At 20.6% G+C, this 23,614-nt stretch overlaps 5 protein-coding genes across 5 annotated transcripts; 2 read left to right on the top strand and 3 right to left on the bottom strand.

The window, feature by feature from the left end:
- Positions 1–1,724: 1,724 nt before the first annotated feature.
- Positions 1,725–4,112, bottom strand: SRAE_1000353200 (AMP-dependent synthetase/ligase domain-containing protein; the record flags this gene model as incomplete). The annotated part of the gene is made up of 3 exons (XM_024650733.1): positions 1,725–3,495; positions 3,538–3,970; positions 4,022–4,112. The coding sequence occupies 3 exons, from the start codon at positions 4,110–4,112 to the stop codon at positions 1,725–1,727; spliced, it is 2,295 nt and encodes a 764-aa protein (XP_024504480.1).
- Positions 4,113–5,003: 891 nt separating this feature from the next.
- SRAE_1000353100 (AMP-dependent synthetase/ligase domain-containing protein) lies at positions 5,004–7,385 on the bottom strand (the record flags this gene model as incomplete). Its single annotated transcript, XM_024650732.1, has 1 exon — positions 5,004–7,385. One exon carries the CDS (start codon positions 7,383–7,385, stop codon positions 5,004–5,006), a length of 2,382 nt encoding a protein of 793 aa, XP_024504479.1.
- A 283-nt stretch (positions 7,386–7,668) lies between these two features.
- Positions 7,669–10,047, bottom strand: SRAE_1000353000 (AMP-dependent synthetase/ligase domain-containing protein; the record flags this gene model as incomplete). The annotated part of the gene is made up of 1 exon (XM_024650731.1): positions 7,669–10,047. One exon carries the CDS (start codon positions 10,045–10,047, stop codon positions 7,669–7,671), a length of 2,379 nt encoding a protein of 792 aa, XP_024504478.1.
- Positions 10,048–13,205: 3,158 nt separating this feature from the next.
- SRAE_1000352900 (Protein phosphatase PHLPP-like protein) lies at positions 13,206–17,057 on the top strand (the record flags this gene model as incomplete). The annotated part of the gene is made up of 5 exons (XM_024650729.1): positions 13,206–13,970; positions 14,116–14,256; positions 14,312–15,084; positions 15,132–16,781; positions 16,871–17,057. The coding sequence occupies 5 exons, from the start codon at positions 13,206–13,208 to the stop codon at positions 17,055–17,057; spliced, it is 3,516 nt and encodes a 1,171-aa protein (XP_024504477.1).
- Positions 17,058–17,326: 269 nt separating this feature from the next.
- On the top strand, positions 17,327–18,109 carry SRAE_1000352800 (7TM GPCR, serpentine receptor class t (Srt) family-containing protein; the record flags this gene model as incomplete). The annotated part of the gene is made up of 1 exon (XM_024650728.1): positions 17,327–18,109. One exon carries the CDS (start codon positions 17,327–17,329, stop codon positions 18,107–18,109), a length of 783 nt encoding a protein of 260 aa, XP_024504476.1.
- Positions 18,110–23,614: the final 5,505 nt, after the last annotated feature.

Raw genomic sequence — 23,614 nt, 5'->3', positions numbered from 1 at the left:
ATTATTATTATCATAATTGTAATCTTTCTAGCTCTTATAAATAAATTTTTTTAATAACAGGTGTACAGCCCAACATTATATTTAATATTTTCTAATTGAAATAATATATATATATATATATATATATATATTTGAATAAGTTAAAATAAAAATTATGAAAAAAAAAACATATGTGAAAAAATAATATTAATAAAAAAAAAAGCAATTTTAAAAGTTGCGTGTAACAACGTCAATTAAGACAACACTAATTGATGAAAAAAATTTTGATGTTTATCATTAAATTATATTAGTTAAATATTATTTAAACTAATTTTTAAAATTAAATTTATAAAAATAAAAATTATAATTTTATAATTAATTTTGTAATAATAAGATAAATAACTATAAAAAATGTCTTGTAGAGTTACAAGTCTATTCTTTTGTAAAACAACTTTGTTACAATTTTTTAAGAATAATTTAAAATTAATAAAATAAATAAATATATATATTTATTTTTATAATAGATTTTAAAAAAAAGTATATTAATATTATATATTAAAAATAATAAATGTATAGTAATGTTATATATTTACAATCTCACAATTAGCTTATTGTAATTAATAAAAATTTATTATAAAACATCCAATATTTAGATATATAAATATATTAAAATAAAAAAATCATTATAATTTGAAATTGTATTAAAATGTAATAACTTTTATTTTAAATACTGTTAATGAATGAATATTAATTTTTCATAAAATTATAATATTTTCAACTTTTGAAAATTTTAAAACTAAAAAATTATTGTTAAATATAATAATAATAATAATATTTAAAATACAATACACATTTATATATTTTTATTTTAAATGACGAATTAATTTCATTTCATTTCATGCCATAGCTTATTAATTCATATTTTTATCATATATTTTTTTAATAGTTTTTTTTTTATTATACTATAAAGAGAATAAAAAAAAATTTCTTTAATATTTTAGCATGTTATCTCTTTAAAATTAAGCCTAAAAGGCAGACAAATAGTTTTTTTTTTTAATAAAATAATCAAGTACAACAAAAAAAATAATAATATGTATTTATTTTAGATTTATATAAAAATTATTTATACTTTTTCAAAAGTTTTTTTTTTCTTTAGAAAATTGAGACATTATTAAAATCTATTTTAATTATAATTTTTTTATAACTTAATATTAAATATAAATTTAAATTAAAATAAATTTATTTTTATCTAAAAAGTTAATGTAAAGTTAAAATTTTCTCTTTTACAATCAAAAAACAGTTTAAAAAAATTATTTTTAAATGTAAAATATTACAAAGTGTTGTAAAAATTTTCCATTAGCCAAAAAAAAGTTTTTAGACAGATGTAAATGATTATATTTTGTTACTTTTATACATATTACTATTTTAAATCTATGTAATATGTAAATAGTTGTGTTAATTACAAAAATAAATTAATAAAATACTATATGATAAAATAAATGTTAAAAATAATTAGAAGTATTAATTTTTTTTAACTATTTTTTAAATATTTAATTATTTACATATATATTTTATGTTTGAAAATAACCAATTTAAAACTAATAGAATACTAATAGTTTTTTTTTTATCAAATATTTTATTCAATTATTAAATCAAATTATTTTAATTTAACAAATAATATTATTTTAATATTTTATTATTTTAAAGCTTAAAAATAAAATACAATACAAATAATAATTTTTTTCTTAATGAATAGTTCCATGATATTTATGATCATGATGAACAAAATTATTAATTGGTGTATAAACTTCTTCTATTTCATTTTTAAAAGTTTCTTCAATAGCTTTTCTTTTAATTTTCATAGCATCAGTTAATAAACCAGCTTGACTTGTCCATGGACTAGAAAATAAAATTACCTTACGAGGTATTTCAAATTTGTTAAGAATATCAAACATAGATTTAGCTATATCATTAGCTACTGCATTTCTTATAATTTTATTTTTACATAATTCATCAAAAGTACCATTTATATTTAATTTGAAAGCTAATTTTTCAATATTAAATTTATTTGCTACAATAAGTGCAATTAAATAATCCATATCTGAATGAGCATAAAGACAAATATTATCTATATAAGGATTTGATACTAAAGATGATTCAACTTTTCCTAAAGCAATATATTCACCATGAGCTAATTTAATAAGATCTTTTTTTCTATCAATAATTTTTAAATTACCATTTGGAGTAAATTCTCCTATATCACCAGTACAAAAATAACGTTTACCATTAATAATTGCAAAATCATTTGATACATCTCTATTAAAATAACCATCAAATACATTTCCACCATGTATTAAAATTTCACCTTGTGGATTTTTATTTGAAGGATAATATTTTCCTTCTGGCCATTCTCTTAATAAAATTTCAACACAAGGTAATGGTGGTCCAACAACACCTTCTTCTCTTTCATAAGGATGATTAAGACATGTTACAGCACATGTCTCTGTTAAACCATATCCTAAGTGAACATTTTTAGAAAAAATCATTTTGGTAAATCTTTGTGTATCAACATCAAGTGGTGCACCACCACAAACTATTTTTTTTATATTTCCACCTAAAACTTCACTAAATTTAGAAAAAAGAATTTTGTCTAATATTGGAGTTTCTAAACCTTTATCATATCTTTCTGATTTTCTATCATAACATATGTCTATAATTTTTTGTATCCATTCAGGTTGTCCAGCTAGTTTATCTTCAACACCTGATCTCATTTTATTTAATACAGCCGGAACAACAGCCATAGTTGTTGGTTTTAAAGCTTTTAAATCACATAAACTATATTTATATAAACGTGGTGCACCATCAATTAATGTTTGTGGTGAACAATAACCTATTTTTATACCATGACTAATACATCTTAATTCAACAGTTAATTCAAAAATATGTGCCAATGGTAAATAACATGCTACAACTTCTGTTTTTTCATCTAAAAAACCTCCTAAATTTTCATAACCAGACATTCCTGATGCAGCAGCAATTAAATTTTCATTTGTTAAAATAACTCCTTTTGGAGTTGATGTTGTTCCAGATGTATACATAATAATAGCATGATCTTTTAATTCAACATTAGCTGGTTTTATATCAATTTCAATATTATTATTATTTTGAGTTAAAAATTTATCATATTCAATAACACTAATATTTCCTAATTTTTCTTGAATAGGAAATACATGAGTACTATATCTATCATCAAAACAAATAATTTTTTTTAATCCTGGCATCTTATCTTTAATTTTTTCTAATTTTTCTAATTGGTCAACTGTTGTCATAAGAAATTTACCATTTGTTTCATTAACTGCATGTGCTACAGCATCTTCACCAAGTGTAGAATAAATTGTTACAAGAGGTAAACCTTCTTTAAATGATGTTAATGCTGTTATTAACCATTCTTTTCTTGTTTCAGAAAAAATTACTACTCTGTCACCTTTTTTCATACCCGCTTCTCTAAATTTTCTACTTAATAAATCTATTTCATTATCTATTTCATTATATGTATACCATATATATTCACCTAAATCAAGTTTTGATGGTTGTCCAGGAATTTTATATAGTCCCAAAACTTCTCTTACTCCAATAATTTCTTTATCAATATTTTGTGCAACAGCATTTTCCCATATTTGATATAAATTTTTACATCCTTCAAAAGGTGCAATTTCTAGATCAGAACCAAAAATTTTAATATTTACCCATGGACTTGAAGGATCACCAGAAATTAATGGTACAGCTTTTATAGCATTACTTTTTTCAATACAATCTATTCCAGCTCCAGATATTTTATTTGGTAAATATGTTATAATATCTGAAATCATAAAAAGTGCTTTTACAGCTAAAACTCTAATATCTACATCAATTAATTTTTTTTGTTCTTTTTTATCAATTTTATTTGAAGTTATATCTTGTAAAACATTTTTAGAAATTGGTTGTACAATAACTATAAAAAATTTTTAATATTTAAAATAATAAAAATAAAAAAATAACTTACCACCTGATGAATGTTGTGAATTTCTTTGTAAATAATTTAATGTTTTCCTAAAATCTTTTCGTCTTAATTCTTTTTTAATATAATTAAACATTCTTTTTTTTTGATAATTTAAAAAAAAAAAACTGCTTTTTTTTTATCGTTAATGGTTAGTAGTTGTATTGTTTTTAAATAGTATCAAAAAAATATCAAAAAAAAAAATTAATTATTTTTATTTTTTTTTTATTTATATAATATACCTTTAATAATAAAATATTAAATAATATGATATAAAACAAGGGGGAACGTTTAAAATTAAATCAACTTTGATAAATTTTTTTCCTCCTAGGTTTAAATTTAATGACGTATTTATGATATATATATATATATATCATCATCATCATCATCAAATCTTTGATACTTATCTTTGATTGTTATATCTTTTTTAAATTTATAAGGTACTTTATTATTAAATCTTATGACTAATATAATATAGATAATTGTCACGTTGACATTACTTATATAAAATTATCTATGATTTTTGTTAAACAGAACACTTCATCTAGAAATTTCATAAATAACTTGATATACAACTCAGCTGATTCTTATAATTATATAGAAGGCGGATTTTTAATTTAAAACATATGTTATTATTAATAAAAAGGTCAGTTTGTTTTCATACATACTAGGTTCAAAGTCTACATTCTTAAAAAAATATAGTCACGTGTTAAAAAAATTACTTCTAATATTTAATTTTTTTTTTTTAAATAATAATATTTTTATGTTTTTTATTTATGCTTTTTTTCTATAGAAATAACAAAAATTATATATAATTAACTTTTAAAAATAACTTTCTTTTAACATTAAGAAATATAAAGAAAAAAAAAATAATTATTGCTTCCAAAATTTTTATTATATTAATAATTGTTAAAGTTATAAAAAATATTGTTATATTTTATGGAAGTGTTAATAAACGTTTAATTAAAAAAATATTATTATGGTATATCTATCTTTTTTTTTGTTCAATATAATTTTCATTTAAATGTTCTGGTTCAATTAATTCATCTTTATATGGTGTATATGATAATTCAATAATATTTTTATAAAATTCTTCAATTACTTTTCTCCTTAATTTTCCTGATGATGTTAACATACCATTTTCTTGATTAAATGTTTCACTTACAAGAATTACTTTTCTTGGAATTTCATATTTAGCTAAAATTTCTTTAAATTCTTCCTCAAATGTGTAAACAACAGTACTTCTTATTAATTTATTTTTACATAAATTAATTATATTTTCTTTAAGTTCAACTTTTTCTCCTAATTTTTTTATAGCATCTTTATTAATTACAACAATCGCAGAAGTATAATCAAGTTTAGGATTTACAATAACACATATCTGTTTAACATAAATACAATTAAGTAATGTTTTTTCTATTTTATTAAGTGATATAAATTCACCATTTGCATTTTTAATAAATTCTTTTTTTCTTCCAATAACCATTATAGCACCATCATTTCTTATTTTAACAATATCACCCGTTTTAAACCATTTAATTCCATTTCTTTTTACAAACGATTCATCATTATAATTTTTATAATAATTATTTATAACACAAGGTCCACTTATTAAAAGTTCACCTTCATTGTTTTTTATATCATATCCACCTTCATTCCAATTAGTTATCATAAAATTTGTTGTTATTGTTGGTCCACCAACATTTCCTGTTGTAATGTCATCAGGTGATGATAAAGCAACAGCACAACCTTCTGTTGCTCCATATCCCTGAATAAATGTACTATTAGATATTATCTGACAAAAACGTTGTAAATCTTTATCTAATGGTGCACCACCACATATAATAGTATTAACTTTACCACCAAGAAAAGATGAAGTTATTTTAAATATAGTTTTATCTAAAATTGGTGTTGAAAGACCTTTCATTTTTCTATTTAATTTTCTATTATAACAAAGTGTAAATAATTTTTGTTCTAATTCAGATTTTTTCATTAATTCTTCACAAACAGCTCTTTTAAATCTATTTAACATTGTTGGTACAGATGGTACAATTGTTGGTTTTAAAACATCCAAATCTCCATTAGTTCCTGGAATAACTTTCATAGATTTTTTTGTTAATGTTGTTGTTGTTGAATATCCAATACGAACACCTTTACCAAGACATAATAATTCACCACAAATTTCAAATATATATGACAATGGTAAATAAGCAACATATGTAGGATTTGAATGATTAAAACAAATTTCATTTTTAATTCCAACTATATTTGAAATTAGATTTGAATGAGTTAAAGTACAACCTTTTGGTTGTGATGTTGTTCCTGAAGTATAACATATAAATGATATATCATTTTTTTCAATATTAACATTTTCTAAAGGTTTATTTATTGGAGAATAATTTAAAAATTCATCATATGGTAATATAGTTTTAATTTTTTCAACAATTTTTGTTGGTATTAATTTTCTTTCATTTATTTTTACAGGTTTATTTGAACCATGTTTTGATAGACGATGTTTATCTTTAAAATAAACAATTTGATTAATTTTTTTACTATATTGACAAATTTTTACAAGTTTATCAAATTGTGCTTCTTCTGTTATAATTGTATTTACATTAAGATCATTTAAAACAGTGTTAATTTCTTTAAGACTCATATTTGGACTATATGTTGATACAATAATACCCTCTTTGATACAAGCTAACATTGTAGTTAAAACTTCTTTTCTTGTATCTGAATAAAACAAAACTTTATCTCCTTTTTTAAGACCAAATTTTTTTAATCCAGAACGTATTTTTTGAATATTGTTATAAACATCATCATATGTTTCCCATTCATAAGATGATTGTTCAATTAATTTTGTTTTTATTCCATAATTATCTTTATATTCATAAATTTTTTCAATTTTTCTTTCACCAAGTAATTTTTGATTAGAAAATTTTTTAAAACTATAATCTATATATTTGTCTAATGTTGTAATATTTTGAAATGATGACTCTACAATATTTCCATTTTTATTTTTTGGATTACTAAATATTTTGCAGAAATCATCTTCCTCAATTTTTATACTTTTCTTTTTTCTTGATAATTTAATTTGATTTTTTTCTTTTTCTAATATAATATTTGGAATATGTGTTATAATATCTGCTAAAGCAAAACATTTTTTAGTTATATTTAAACATGTTTTTGTTAACATTGGTACATCTTTTTTTGTTATCTCCTCTGATCTAAGAAGTATTTTATGATATTTATGAATTTTTTCATGAGCAGTTGGAGTATGATTGTATGTCATAGACTTATTTACCTGAGAAGATATATGAATATAATTTTTTCTATCTAAACATTTAAATTTTACCACTTTCTTTAACATATTTTAATAGTAAAAATAAAAATGGCAAAATAAAAATTTTTATTATTCTCATTAAAATTTATTTTATTATTTATGAATAAAATTTAAATTATAATAATTAATCTTATATAAAAAATTTTTTACATATTTTATTGATAGTTGAAATTAAAAAAAAATTATAAATTATAAAATATTTTATAATTAAATTAATTTTTAAAATAAAAATTTTATATTTATATTAAAAAATTTATTAAATGTTATTTTTAAAAAAGTATGGTTTTTTTTATTAGTAAATATAAGTTATCTAATTATTATTATTATAAACTTTTGTATAAAGAATTTCACCATTTTCAATAGATGGTTTATAAATAATATTCAAAAGATTTTTATATTTTTTTTTAATATTATTACGTTTAATTTTCATAGCATCAGTAAGAAGACCATTATTAATTGTAAATGGTTCTGTTACAAGAATAATTTTTTTTGGTAATTCATGTTTTAATATTTTTCCTTTCATTGATTCTTTAATGTTGTACAAGATTTCAGTACGAATTTCTTTATGTTTGCATAAATCTTCAAAGTTAGATTTTAAAGCAAGTTTATGTCCTAATTCAAGAACATTTTTTTTATTAGCAACAATTATTGCTACAAAATAATCCAGTTTAGAATTTACTATTACACAAACTTGATCAACATACTTATTTGTTAACAAATGTCCTTCTATTGCTGCAAGTGAAACAAATTCTCCATTATTTAATTTTTTTATCCCTTTTTTTCTATCAATTATTTTTATTGCACCATTTTCACAAATTTCTCCTATATCTCCAGTACAGAACCATCTTTTACCATCTATTTCAATAAATGAATCTTCATTTCTATTTTTAAAATAATTTTTTATAACAGCAGGACCTGATAATAAAATTTCACCTTGTGGACGTGTATTTGTTGGAAAATAATTGTATTCAGGCCATTCTCGAAGCATAAGTTCACACGATGGAGTTAAACCTCCACAATTATCAAGTGAAATATCACCAGGAAATGTTAATGTAGCACCTACACATTCAGTTAAACCATATCCTTGTAAAACATTAGTATTCATTGTTATTTGAATAAATCTATGAACATCTTGATCTAATGGAGCACTACCAACAATTATCATTTCTAAATTTCCTCCAAGAATATTACTTAAATTATTAAAAATAAATATATCTAAAATTGGAGTTGACAATCCTTTTGATAATCTTTGTGCTTTCCTATTATAACAAATTGTAAAAAGATTTTGTTTAAAATTAGAAGTATTTAAAAGATTTTCATTAATAACTTTTTTAATTCTATTTAATATCATTGGAACAGTAGTAATAAAATTTGGTTCAATAATATTTATATCACCAATAATACCAGATTTTAATTTTGGTCCTTGAGATACTAATGTAAGTGGTGACGAGTATCCTAATTTATTTCCTAAACTTATTTGATATATTTCAACTATAAATTCAAAAATATGTGATAATGGTAAATAAGATACATAAGATTTATTTGTATAATTTTTATCAAATATTTTACTCCATCCACTAATATTTGCTATTATATATGAATGTGATATTTCTGCAGCTTTTGGTATTCCTGTTGATCCTGATGTATACATAATTGCACATAAATCATTTGATGTAATATTAACATATGAAAGTTTTTTTTCATCTTCTCCAATAACTAATAATTTATCATAAGGTATAATTTTTTTTGTATTTTTATTAATATTTTTTGGTATACATTTTCTTTCATTTATTGAAACTGGATAATTTTTAAAAATTTTTGATTCTCTGAAACGATCCTTAAAATAAATAAGGTTTTTTATACTAACATTTGATGATAATAATTTGTCTAAAGTTTCAAAGGAACATTCTGATGTAATAATATGTTTTATATTAATATCATTTAAAATTAATTTTAATGCTTTAAAGCCAAGTGTAGGATATGCTGTTACAATTTGTATACCACTATTTATACATGCAAATGCACACATAATCCATTCTGGTCTTGCTTCGGCAAAAAATAATATTTTATCACCTTTTTTTATACCAAGATTTTGAAAACTTTTACGAATTTTTTTTATTTCTATATCTACCTCTTTATATGTTTTCCAATGATAATCACCAAAATCAATTAATTGTGTTTCAATACCTTCATTATTTTTATGAATATAAATTTTCTTTATTTCTCTTTCACCTAAAAATTCTAAATTTTCATATATTTTAATTGAATGTTTCCATAAATCTGATACTGTGTATATTCCATCAAATGCTGTTGTTATTAGATCACTATTTACAGTAGATGGAGATCTCCATGGACCAGCAGGATTGGTTGGATTAATATTAATAGATCGTTGTATAGTTTTCATTTTTTCAAATTTTTCATCTTTTTTCATAAATTTATTTGGAAGGTATGTCAAAATATCATTAATATTAAATATATTATTTAATATTTTTAAAATTATTTTTTGAGAAAATGAAATTGATGGCTTAACAACATTTTGTGAATGTTCTAATATTTTATGTGGTCTATGAAATTTTTCATGTTCTGATGGTATATGACCATCATTAGTAAATCGAATAAAATTTGTAGAATATACATTTTTATTTAATTTATTTAATGAATTTTTTTGTAAGTTTAAAATTAATGACATTTAATTAAAAATGGTTAAGAAAACATTGAAAATTTGTTAAATTGTAATTGATATCTTTTATTTTAAAAAAATTTAAATTTTCTTTTAATATTTTGCATTTTATTTATTACAAAAAAGGTATTTTTTTTTGATTCACTGACTTACAAGATTAGTACCAAAATAAAATAAATAAGTATTTAAAAAGATTTTAAAAATTTAATTAAATGTTATAGTAATTTAAACATTTGATAGTTGATAAACAGCAAAAAAAAAGTTTTAGAAAAATTTTTTATCTTATTCAAATTCATAAAAACAATTTCTATATAAATAATCAAAATTATCATATAAATAAATAAAAATAAGAAAATTGGTAGTAGATTTTTTAATAAAATTTTTATTAAAAAAAAAATTTTAAAATCATTTACTTTTTAAATATATTTATTTAATATATTAGCATAAAATTTCTAAAAATTATTATTGTATTTAAAAAAATATTATACATACATTAACTATTCGAATTTTCAAAAAAAATTTCTAAGTCATACTTGACTCTAAAATGAAGCCATTGTTGATTATATTCAAAATTAATCTCGTTTCAAAGGCTATCGAATGACTACTGTAACATATTCAAATATCAAAGAAAGATTGTTTTTTTTATCACAATTTTAAATGTATAGTCGTTAATCTAGAAAATTTTCAGCCAATTTCTGAATCTCTAGAAAAAATAATGCTATATCTCTAGAAATTATAAATTTAGACCAACTTTTGAATAGAAATCGAATGAAGCTAGTCCCATCTTCATAGGATAAGTATTTGCTGAGATACTGAAAAGTCGGGAACAATGAATATTTTAGAAAAATTTCCGCCTTTGTTCATATCTCGCTTCAAAATCAAGATTAATGCAATCAGATTTCTGCAAACGTCTTCAAATCAATTTTTATATGGGGTCTGCCTTCAAAATTTTTTTATATCTTTAACCACTTTAGAGATATAAAAAAACGGTGACAATGGATTACGCGCGAAAAAGTACCAAGGTTCATATCTCAAGAACCATTGAAAATAAAAAAATCTTTTCAACGTATGGTATACTTTAAATTAAGAAAGAAGCCCAGCGCACCAAATTTCATGGACCTATGACCTCATTAACTTGAGTTATCACTAAATTCTTAAAACTTTTTTCAAAATATATTTCTTATCATATCTTTTTTTTTAGAAGTCCTATAAAGATGTAAATAGGCTTAATGAATTTCTCGTAAAAAAGTGATCTAGAATAAAGTATTTATTTTTAAAATTTACAATATTATCATAAAAATCGAGATTTAAAAAAAATATTCCACAATTTCGCCTCCTAACTTTGAATCCTTATAACTCATGAAGTTTCAATTTTCGAATATTGTTGATTATATTCAAAATTCATCCCGTTTCAAGAGCTATCGAATGACTATAGTTGCATATTTAAATTCCAAAAAAAGTTGTTTATTTTTGTCACATTTTCAGAGGTAAATTCAGAAATCTAGAATATTTTCAGCCAATTTTTATATCTCTGAAAATAATTATGTTATAGCTGTAAAAATAAATATTCTAGATCTACTTTTGAATAGAAATCGAAATAAACTGGCCCTAACTTTATAGAATAAGTATTTGCTGAGATACTGAAAAGTCGGGAACAATGAATATTTTAGAAAAATTTCCGCCTTTTTTCATATCTCGCTTCAAAATCAAGATAAATGCAAACAGATTTCTACAATCGTCTTCTAATGACTTTTCATATGGGGTCTTCCTTCAAAATTTTTTTATATCTTTAACCACTTTCGAGATATAGAAAAACAGTGACAATGGATTACGCGCGAAAAAGTACCAAGTTTCATATCTCAAGAACCATTGTAAATAAAAAAATGTTTTCAACGTACAGTACATCTTAAATTATGAAAGAAGCACAGCGCATCAAGTTTCATAGTTCTGTGACCTCATAAACTTGAGTTATTACACAATTCTTAAAACTTTTTTTTTAACATATTTCTTATCATATCTTCATTTTAAGAAGTTCTATGAAGATGTGAATAGGCTTAATGAATTTGTCGTAAAAAAATGATCTAGAATAAAGTTTTTATTTTTAAAATTGATAATATTATCATCGAAATCGGGATTTACAAAGAAATATTCTCCAGTTTCGTCCCTCAACTTTGAATTCTTATAACTTCCGAAGTTTTAATTTTTGAATATTGTTAATTATATTCAAAATTCATCCCGTTTCAAGGGCTATCGAATGACTATAGTTGCATAATCAAATTCCAAAAAAAGTTTTTTTTTTTAAATTTTATTAAAAAAAATTTTTAATTTACTCATTTTTCTTTGTTTATTTGTTGTTTTAGTATAAAAATTTTTTATTTAAATCAACATTGTAAATTTAAAATGAATTATACATATGTATGATATTCAAATATTCGAAAAAAATTTTCTAATACGTCAGTGACTATAAAATTAAGCCAAAAAAGAGTAATTGTAGTAATGAGGACAATTAAAAAAATTAAAAAAAAAAATTTTAATATATAGAAAAACTTTTATTATGCATAATTAGATGTGTATTGAATAAAGAAAGTTTATTTCTTTTGATAAATATACAAGAGTAATAATAACAGAGAATAACAATAATTAATTTCTTTTGTTAAGTTAGTTTATGTATTTTGAATAAACAATTAACCTGCAAATTTATCTTTTGTCATTGAGAGGCACACATCCTTTCAGAATAGAATTTTGTTGTTTGAAAAATTCCTCCCATCATTTTCTAAATGATAAAATAAAATTATATATATATATATATGAGTAAGTGACATGATATATGAAAAATCAGGCGTGTTGTCTATAATATTAGTCAAGGTTGCTTCAAACCATAATAAAGATACTCTTCTAGTACTCAGTATATAAAATTATTTTTATATTCTATTATTGCCTTACTAATAATTCAGTGATTTATTGTCATTTAATTTGCTAAAATCATCCTCATTTTTATTTATAAAGTTTATATATAACTATTTATATATAAATATTTTCATATATTATTGTTATATTTGTATATATATATAAAATTAAGAAGTTAAATATTAAAGTTTATTTTTTTTTTTTAAATAACTGTATTTTAGTGAAATTTTATACAATTTTAAATTTTCTATTATTTACATATGAATCATCTTTCTATTGAACCTCCACCAGCTTATTCTGTTTTAGAAAAAAAAAATATAAAAAAGAAATATAATGGTATTAGAGAAATAAAAAATACTAATAATACTGGGACATGGACATTAAATTCAAAAAAACATTGGATTAAAAAAAATCCATCTACTAATGGTTTTATTAGACTTTATACACCAAATGGTGAAAAATCTACAGTTATTGCTGTAACAATAGATCAAACAACAGAAGATATTTGTAATAAAATTAATATATCTTCAATATATGTTCAAATTGGTAATCTTCATATAAGAAAATTACCTTTAGATAGTCGTCCATTATGGATGCAGAATGATATTTTAATGACAATAGGTCATAAAACAATTGAAGAAATATTATCATTAGGTGATAGTAATTATTTAAGATATATTATTGCATTTTTTATTGACTGTCCAATATTTAACATAGAAAACAATTTATTTTCAAGTATTCTTTTGTCAACATGTATGGTTAAAAAAAATGGATTATTACAAAAATGGATTCGAAAAAAATGTATATTATTTAATGGAACTATAAGATTAATAAATTTTATAGAAAACAATGAAACTGGATTATCACCGGATGATGAAATATTATTACTATCTAAATTAGATTTGGAAATAATTGATTGTGGTAGAGGAAAATGTATGAAGTTATGTGAAAAGAATGGTAATTATATTTTATTATCTTTTGATGATCCCGACCATCTTCCAGAATGGAGTGTCAAAGCGTCACAGGTCAGTTGACTTTTATTTAATATTTATATCTAATTTATGGTTTATATATAAATTATATTTATGTCCAATATATATTAAAAAATATATTATATTTTGACTGGTATTTTGAAGTATTAATATGTATAATATTATAATATAATTATAGTGTCAAATGATACCTAATTGCGATTTGAGTGATAAATTTCTAGTCTACTTACCAGAGTATCTTTTTGCAAGCGGAAAAAACAGAAATATTATAAATATTAATTTAAAAAGAAATTCTTTAATAACTAGAAGTCATGATGGGGTAAGTTATATTTTCTAGTCTTTTTTTTATAAAAAAAAATAATTTATTTGATTAGAATAAACATATGATGATAGGTTATGTTGATGATCTAGTTAGATTTACATCTTTAAAATGTTTAAACCTCTCTTCAAATTGTCTACGTTCATTTCCAATGCCATTATGTCAAATTACAAGTTTAGTTGAATTAGATTTAAGTGGTAATCAAATAAATATAATACCCAATGGTATTAGAAATTTAAGAAATTTAAAAATAATTAATCTTTCAAATAATTGGTTAAAAATGTTACCAAAAAATTTTAATGAATTTTTTAAATTGACATATTTGGATTTATCATTTAATAGATTTACCTCAATTCCTGAATCACTTAACTATATGGAACATTTAGAAAGTTGGCTATTGAATGGAAATGAAATTAGTAATATTAATGTTTCAAAACCATTGTCAATAATGACACTTCAACTTCGTTTAAATAACCTCTCACAACCAATTACATTTAATTCTTTGGCTTTTCAAAAATTAACTAAACTTGACTTGAGAAATGGGGGTTTTGCAAGAGAAATTGATCTTTCAAATATTACACAATTACAAATATTATATTGTAGTAATTTTGGGTTAAAAACTTTATCAATAAATGGAAGTAATATTAGACAAATTTATGCCTCTAATAATCATCTTGAAGAAATTATTATAATGCCAGTGCCATTTAAATTAATTGCATTAGATATTTCTTATAATTGTATGGATAGATTACCAGAATGGATTCCTGAATTAAATTCTTTAATTTCTATTGATGCTTCATATAATAGAATTTTTACACTTCCATATAGGTAGAAATAACATATTTAAATTTTTTTTAACAAAATTATATATTTAGATTATTTATGAATATGCCAAGTCTTAGATTTGTTAATTTAAAAAACAATGAACTTACAAAATTACCTGAACTTGTAGAAAATTGCTGTATAGAAAATTTAAATCTTTCAAATAATAAACTTCAAAATCTTAGTACAAATTTATTAAAATCATCTCATCGTTTAACTCATCTAAATATTTCAAACAATAAACTTAATTCACTTCCACAGGCTAATAGTTTTACAGATTTAAATAGAATACAAATTCTAAAAATGAGTCGTAATCAATTAACAGAATCATGTATATCAGTAATAATGTCACTTAAAAAGTTACGTTTACTTGATATTAGTTATAATAATTTTAATTTTTTTACTGATTCAACACTTTTACAACTTAAATATTTAGAAGAAATTAATATTTCTTATAATCATCTTACATCAATAGGAGAAGAATTTTCACAATTACAAAATCTACAAATTTTAAGAGCTCATTCAAATAAATTAATATCAATACCTTCTTTTAATCAATCAAAATGTTTAAAAATTTTAGATTTATCAAATAATAAATTATCAAAAATAATTCCTGAAATGTTTATAACAGAAAATTTAAAATTTTTAGATTTAACTTGTAATATACCTGAAAATACTAAAAATAATCAAATTAATATTAAAAATTTAAAAAAAAAAATGGATGGTAAAAAAAATATTGAAATTGAAGATATAGGAAAAAAAGGTTTTTTTAAAAATTTACAATATGGTTTTAGTGAAAGTAATGGTGATAAAAGAAAAATGTCTATTTATCAAATTAGGCCAAAAGAATTTGATAACATTTATTTTGGTATGGTTGATGGAAGTTCTAATAATGATATTGCATTAAAAATTAAAATATTAATTGAGGAATATCTTCAAAATCAGACAACTGTTACAAGTGACATATTAAGAAAATGTTTAATAAATACACATGAAATTTTAGGTAAAGATGGTAATAGATTAGGTGGGAGTGCTTTAATTTTAGCTATTAATGGTGAGGAAATTTATATAGCTAATACAGGGAGTATTAAGGGAATTATTATTAAAGAAAATGGAATTGTAAAAGAAATAACTAACGAAAATTCTCCTGTTAAAGGTGATGAATATGATAGATTAAGAAATGCAAATGCAATTATAACAGATGACAATTGTATTAATGGAATTTTTCCTGTTGGTAAAGCAATTGGATATTCATATCAATTTCCAGCTATACTTCCTACACCTGATATTGAAAAAATTATTTTAACTCCTAATATTGAACATATTATTATATGTAATCGTGAATGTTGGAAGTATTTAAGTGATGAAGATATAAAATATTGTTTAAAAATATCATCTAATTGTTATCAAATAGCAAAAATTCTTCAAGATATTATTCAATCAAATGATTATACAGGAAATATATCCATTTTAGTTATAAAAGTTACTAATAAAAAAATGCACTTTTCTAATGAGGAATTACAAAATATTTCAAAATTGGAATTGAATAAAAATTTTGATAATGTAGAAGAAAGTGCTTTAAGAAAAATTGAAGAAAGATTAAATAAAATATCACAAGCAATTTCAAAAATTGAAACAGATGTTATATCTAGTTCATATTCCTCTCTTCATTTAAAAGATGTAAAAAGAAAAAAAATTAAAAGGTAACTTTTTAATGGTTTGCTAGAGCAATCTTTAAATTTTTTCATTTTTCATTAAAAATATTTTATATTATTTATCATTTTATTTATAGGTCAATTATAAGTTCTAGTGCCTCAACGGAAGATATATCTGAAACTAACATAACAACTCAACGACTTCATCGAGATACTTCAGTTCCGGCAATTAAAAATTCATCATTTCAGGAGAAGGCGTTACTTTATTATGCTGAAGATGGAATGGCTATATACACAAGAGACTTTTGTTCAGATTTAGTTTAATTTTTTTAAGATCTCATTTAAAGCAAAATAAATATATATATATTTTTTTTTCTATAAAAATGTATTCAAATTATTTTAGTAATGATGAATTTATAAGAAAATTATATGATTGTTCTTTTGGAGATGATATTTTACATAAAAGTGTAAAAACTCCAAATAAAAGTATTGGAATAAGTTTAATTTTATTATCATCAACATTTATAATATTATATCTTCCATTTTTTATAATAATGTTTAAAGAAAAATATATTAAACAATCATATTATATGATGTCAATTTTTATTGGTATTATAAATTTATTATATATCACTATTCATGGACTTGGAAGTGGATATTTAGCATGGTATGGTGAAACATATTGTACTAAACCTAAAATTATCATATTTATTGGATCATTTTCTGTCGCATTATGGGGATCATATTGCATTAGTGTACTTATTTTACTTTTTAATAAATGTTTGGGATTCTATAATATTAATTTAAATAGAATTGTTTTTGATAAAACAAATATTTTAGGATGGTTAATAATACCAATTATTTATTCTATATATTTAATTAATTTTACACCACCATTAATTTTTTCAACATTAAATAATTCATGGTATTTTTATCCATATATAGATCATCCAAAACATCAAAATTCAAATGTTCCAACAACAAACTTAATTTACCTTTTAAATAATTATTTTATTGCTATTGTTCCAACAATTTTATTAATTTTTTATATCTTAAAAAAAGCAGGTGAAGTTATGGCAAATAAAAAAGCACCAAAATTGAAGAAAATTCCAATTAATAATACATTTATTCAAACTATATTATTAACAATAATTATTTACTTAACATCTATATTTCTTATTATAATTCATTTTAATAGAAAAGCAGTACCTGGTATTATTTGTGAAATAATAATTTTATTAGCTAATGGTATACCATCTATTTTTTATTTAATTTTAAATAGTAAAATGAGAAATGATATATATTCAATAATGCATTATACGCCAAAAAGTAAAACTCCTGTAAAAATTATAAAGAAAAATATAGAATATAAATAAAAAAAACTTATAAATATATATATTTTTATTTAATAGATTATACACATTTTTATATAAAATTATTCTTTTTTTTTCAATAAAAATGTAAAATTAAATATATTTTAGTATTTCTTTAAATTTTTTTAAAAAATTAATTCTAAAAATATTTATTTAAATTTTATCATAATAAAGTTTAATTTAGTTTATAAAAAATATTATATAATTTTATTTAAAAAAAAAACTATTTTTATATTTATGACACATTATATATATATAAAGTAAATTAGTTGATAAATTTTTTAAATAAATTTTATAAATAATATTTTTGATGAAAAAAGATAATACTTCTCAAACAAAAAACATTCATAATTATAACTGAAGATTTATTTAGACAACCATAACATATAAATGTATCATATATATCTACTTCAATTAATGAAGAATTATCGTCTTAACTAAAATCATTATTACTATAATTATAATATTCTTTTAACTTATTATCATACAAAAAATTATTATAATCATTCTTTTTTTTTTGAAAAAATATTTTTCTTTGTAGCAGATATAATATAGACGACATGCCATCTCAATAGTTTTGGATGATAATAAATTAATATACATTTTTTTTGTAAAAATACTTTATTCAATAAATATATTTCTAGTTTTTTTTTTTATAAATTATCAAAGAAAATAATCTACAAATGTAAAAGAAATAAAAAAAGCATAATTTAATTTATTATTTTTAGTAATTTTTATAAATAATTTCTTAAATAAATTTAATATTGTAAAATTTTTTAATTTTTTTAACATTTTCAAGTAAATGTGATTATTTTTTATACACAGAAAAAAAAAACGCTCATTTTTGATCCTCTTAGATCAATCTAGTACATGCAAAATGAGATCGAAAAAATTATTCAAATTTTTTACTAATTAACAAAACGTAAAACAATAAATTTCGCAACGCGATGAAGAAAATTGCACACTTTATTCTCTTTAAAATATATAATATTTTCTTTGAGTAATATTTTTTTTTTATTAGCATATGGTAAAAAAAAATATTTTATATATTAAAATTTTTATTAAAACAAATTTGTACAACTTTTATAATTAGACAATTAAATATATAAAATATAGTATTACTTAAAGTTAAGAAGATATAATTAAAATACATAAAATAATATTTATTTGGTTTCATAAACTTTTATATACGTTTAATAATCATTTGAAATATGATTTCTAATCTTACTCCCAGTAAAACATTTTTTTAAGTGAGGTTAATTTATAGTATAATTATTTTTAAAGAATAAGAGAAACAAAAAGTTTTGATATAGTGTAATTAATTAACTAGTTAATTATAATAATTTTAGAAAAACTTAAAAAAAATTATTTAACTATTTTATAAAAATTGTTAAAAAATAAATAAAACTTTTATTTAATACTTGAAAAATATAACATCTTTTTTTATATTTGCATATAGAAAAGCTTCGCATCGTTTAACGCAAAAGACACATTTTAACAGACGAATTTTTAAATTCCAAATTTGAATATTCATAAAATAACGAGGATTGTCAATGATTTTTTGCATGTACTAGATTGATCTAAGAAGATAAAAATGAGCGTTTTTTTTTTGTGTGTAATATCTAGATTCAATGGCATAATAAGATTACAAAATTAAAACAGAAGTTAAAAAAGATTCTTCTTTTTATCATATTAAAATTTTAAACATTTTTGATCACCAGTTTTTGAGTTATTGATGATTTAACTTTTAAACATTCATTGATTTGTCTTTTAAATAACACTAAGTTTAAAAAACATAATATCTGGATTCAATGGCATAGTAAGATTACAAAATTAAAACAGAAGTTAAAAAAGATTCTTCTTTTTATCATATTAAAATTTTAAACATTTTTGATCACCAGTTTTTGAGTTATTGATAATTAAACTTTTAAAGATTTATTTATATATCTTTTAAATAACACTAAACAAAAGAAAAATTAATATCTGGATTCAATGGCATAATAAGATTACAAAATTAATACAGAAGTTAAAAAAGATTCTTCTTTTTATCATATTAAAATTTTAAACATTTTTGATCACCAGTTTTTGAGTTATTGATGATTTAACTTTTAAACATTCATTGATTTGTCTTTTAAATAACACTAAGTATAAAAAACATAATATCTGGATTCAATGGCATAGTAAGATTACAAAATTAAAGCAGAAGTTCAAAAAGAGTCTTCTTTTTATCATATTAAAATTTTAAACATTTTTGATCACCAGTTTTTGAGTTATTGATGATTTAACTTTTAAGCATTCATTGATTTGTCTTTTAAATAACACTAAGTATAAAAAACATAATATCTGGATTCAATGGCATAATAAGATTACAAAATTTAAACAGAAGTTATAAAAGATTCTTCTTTTTATCATATTAAAATTTCAAACATTTTTGATCACCAGTTTTTGAGTTATTGATAATGAAACTTTTAAAGACTTATTTATATATCTTTTAAATAACACTAAGTATAAAAAACATAATATTTGAATTCAATGGCATAATAAGATTACAAAATTTAAACAGAAGTTATAAAAGATTCTTCTTTTTATCATATTAAAATTTCAAACATTTTTGATCACCAGTTTTTAAGTTATTGATGATTTAACTTTTAAACATTCATTGATTTGTCTTTTAAATAACACTAAGTATAAAAAACATAATATCTGGATTCAATGGCATAGTAAGATTGCAAAATTAATACAGAAGTTAAAAAAGATTCTTCTTTTTGTCATATTAAAATTTTAAACATTTTTGATCACCAGTTTTTGAGTTATTGTTGATTAAACTTTTAAAGATTTATTTATATATCTTTTAAATAACACTAAACAAAAGAAAAATAAATATCTGGATTCAATGGCATAATAAGATTACAAAATTTAAACAGAAGTTATAAAAGATTCTTCTTTTTATCATATTAAAATTTTAAACATTTTTGATCACCAGTTTTTGAGTTATTGATGATTTAACTTTTAAACATTCATTGATTTGTCTTTTAAATAACACTAAGTATAAAAAACATAATATCTGGATTCAATGGCATAGTAAGATTACAAAATTAATACAGAAGTTAAAAAAGATTCTTCTTTTTATCATATTAAAATTTTAAACATTTTTGATCACCAGTTTTTGAGTTATTGATGATTTAACTTTTAAACATTCATTGATTTGTCTTTTAAATAACACTAAGTATAAAAAACATAATATCTGGATTCAATGGCACAGTAAGATTACAAAATTTAAACAGAAGTTAAAAAAGATTCTTCTTTTTATCATATTAAAATTTTTAACATTTTTGATCACCAGTTTTTGAGTTATTGATGATTTAACTTTTAAACATTCATTGATTTGTTTTTTAAATAACACTAAGTATAAAAAACATAATATCTGGATTCAATGGCATAGTAAGATTACAAAATTTAAACAGAAGTTAAAAAAGATTCTTCTTTTTATCATATTAAAATTTTAAACATTTTTGATCTCCAGTTTTTGAGTTATTGATAATTAAACTTTTAAAGATTTATTTATATATCTTTTAAATAACACTAAGTATAAAAAACATAATATCTGGATTCAATGGCATAGTAAGATTACAAAATTAAAACAGAAGTTAAAAAAGATTCTTCTTTTTATCATATTAAAATTTTAAACATTTTTGATCACCAGTTTTTGAGTTATTGTTGATTAAACTTTTAAAGATTTATTTATATATCTTTTAAATAACACTAAGTTTAAAAAACATAATATCTGGATTCAATGGCATAGTAAGATTACAAAATTAAAACAGAAGTTAAAAAAGATTCTTTATTTTATCATATTAAAATTTTTAACATTTTTGATCACCAGTTTTTCAGTTTTTGATGATTTAACTTTTAAACATTCATTGATTTGTCTTTTAAATAACACTAAGTTTAAAAAACATAATATCTGGATTCAATGGCATAGTAAGATTACAAAATTAAAACAGAAGTTAAAAAAGATTCTTCTTTTTATCATATTAAAATTTTAAACATTTTTGATCACCAGTTTTTGAGTTATTGTTGATTAAACTTTTAAAGATTTATTTATATATCTTTTAAATAACACTAAGTTTAAAAAACATAATATCTGGATTCAATGGCATAGTAAGATTACAAAATTAAAACAGAAGTTAAAAAAGATTCTTCTTTTTATCATATTAAAATTTTAAACATTTTTGATCACCAGTTTTTGAGTTTTTGATGATTTAACTTTTAAACATTCATTGATTTGTCTTTTAAATAACACTAAGTTTAAAAAACATAATATCTAGATTCAATGGCATAGTAAGATTACAAAATTAAAACAGAAGTTAAAAAAGATTCTTTATTTTATCATATTAAAATTTTAAACATTTTTGATCACCAGTTTTTCAGTTTTTGATGATTTAACTTTTAAACATTCATTGATTTGTCTTTTAAATAACACTAAGTATAAAAAATATAATATCTGGATTCAATGGCATAATAAGATTACAAAATTAATACAGAAGTTAAAAAAGATTCTTCTTTTTATCATATTAAAATTTTAAACATTTTTGATCACCAGTTTTTGAGTTATTGATAATTAAACTTTTAAAGATTTATTTATGTAACTTTTAAATAACACTAAGTATAAAAAACATAATATCTGGATTCAATGGCATAGTAAGATTACAAAATTAAAACAGAAGTTAAAAAAGATTCTTCTTTTTATCATATTAAAATTTTAAACATTTTTGATCACCAGTTTTTGAGTTATTGATGATTTAACTTTTAAACATTCATTGATTTGTCTTTTAAATAACACTAAGTATAAAAAACATAATATCTGGATTCAATGGCATAGTAAGATTACAAAATTAAAACAGAAGTTAAAAAAGATTCTTCTTTTTATCATATTAAAATTTTAAACATTTTTGATCACCAGTTTTTGAGTTTTTGATGATTTAACTTTTAAACATTCATTGATTTGTCTTTTAAATAACACTAAGTTTAAAAAACATAATATCTGGATTCAATGGCATAGTAAGATTACAAAATTAAAACAGAAGTTAAAAAAGATTCTTCTTTTTATCATATTAAAATTTTAAACATTTTTGATCACCAGTTTTTGAGTTATTGATGATTTAACTTTTAAACATTCATTGATTTGTCTTTTAAATAACACTAAGTATAAAAAACATAATATCTGGATTCAATGGCATAATAAGATTACAAAATTAATACAGAAGTTAAAAAAGAGTCTTCTTTTTATCATATTAAAATTTCAAACATTTTTGATCTCCAGTTTTTGAGTTATTGATGATTTAAGTTTTAAACATTCATTGATTTGTCTTTTAAATAACACTAAGTATAAAAAACATAATATCTGGATTCAATGGCATAATAAGATTACAAAATTGAAACAGAAGTTAAAAAAGAGTCTTCTTTTTATCATATTAAAATTTTAAACATTTTTGATCTCCAGTTTTT

This window comes from Strongyloides ratti (genome assembly GCF_001040885.1).
Source record: "Strongyloides ratti genome assembly S_ratti_ED321, chromosome : 1".
Classification (NCBI taxonomy): Eukaryota; Metazoa; Nematoda; class Chromadorea; order Rhabditida; family Strongyloididae; genus Strongyloides; species Strongyloides ratti.
The sequence above is the reverse complement of the archived record's forward strand: the minus strand, read 5'-3'. Positions and strand labels throughout refer to the sequence as shown.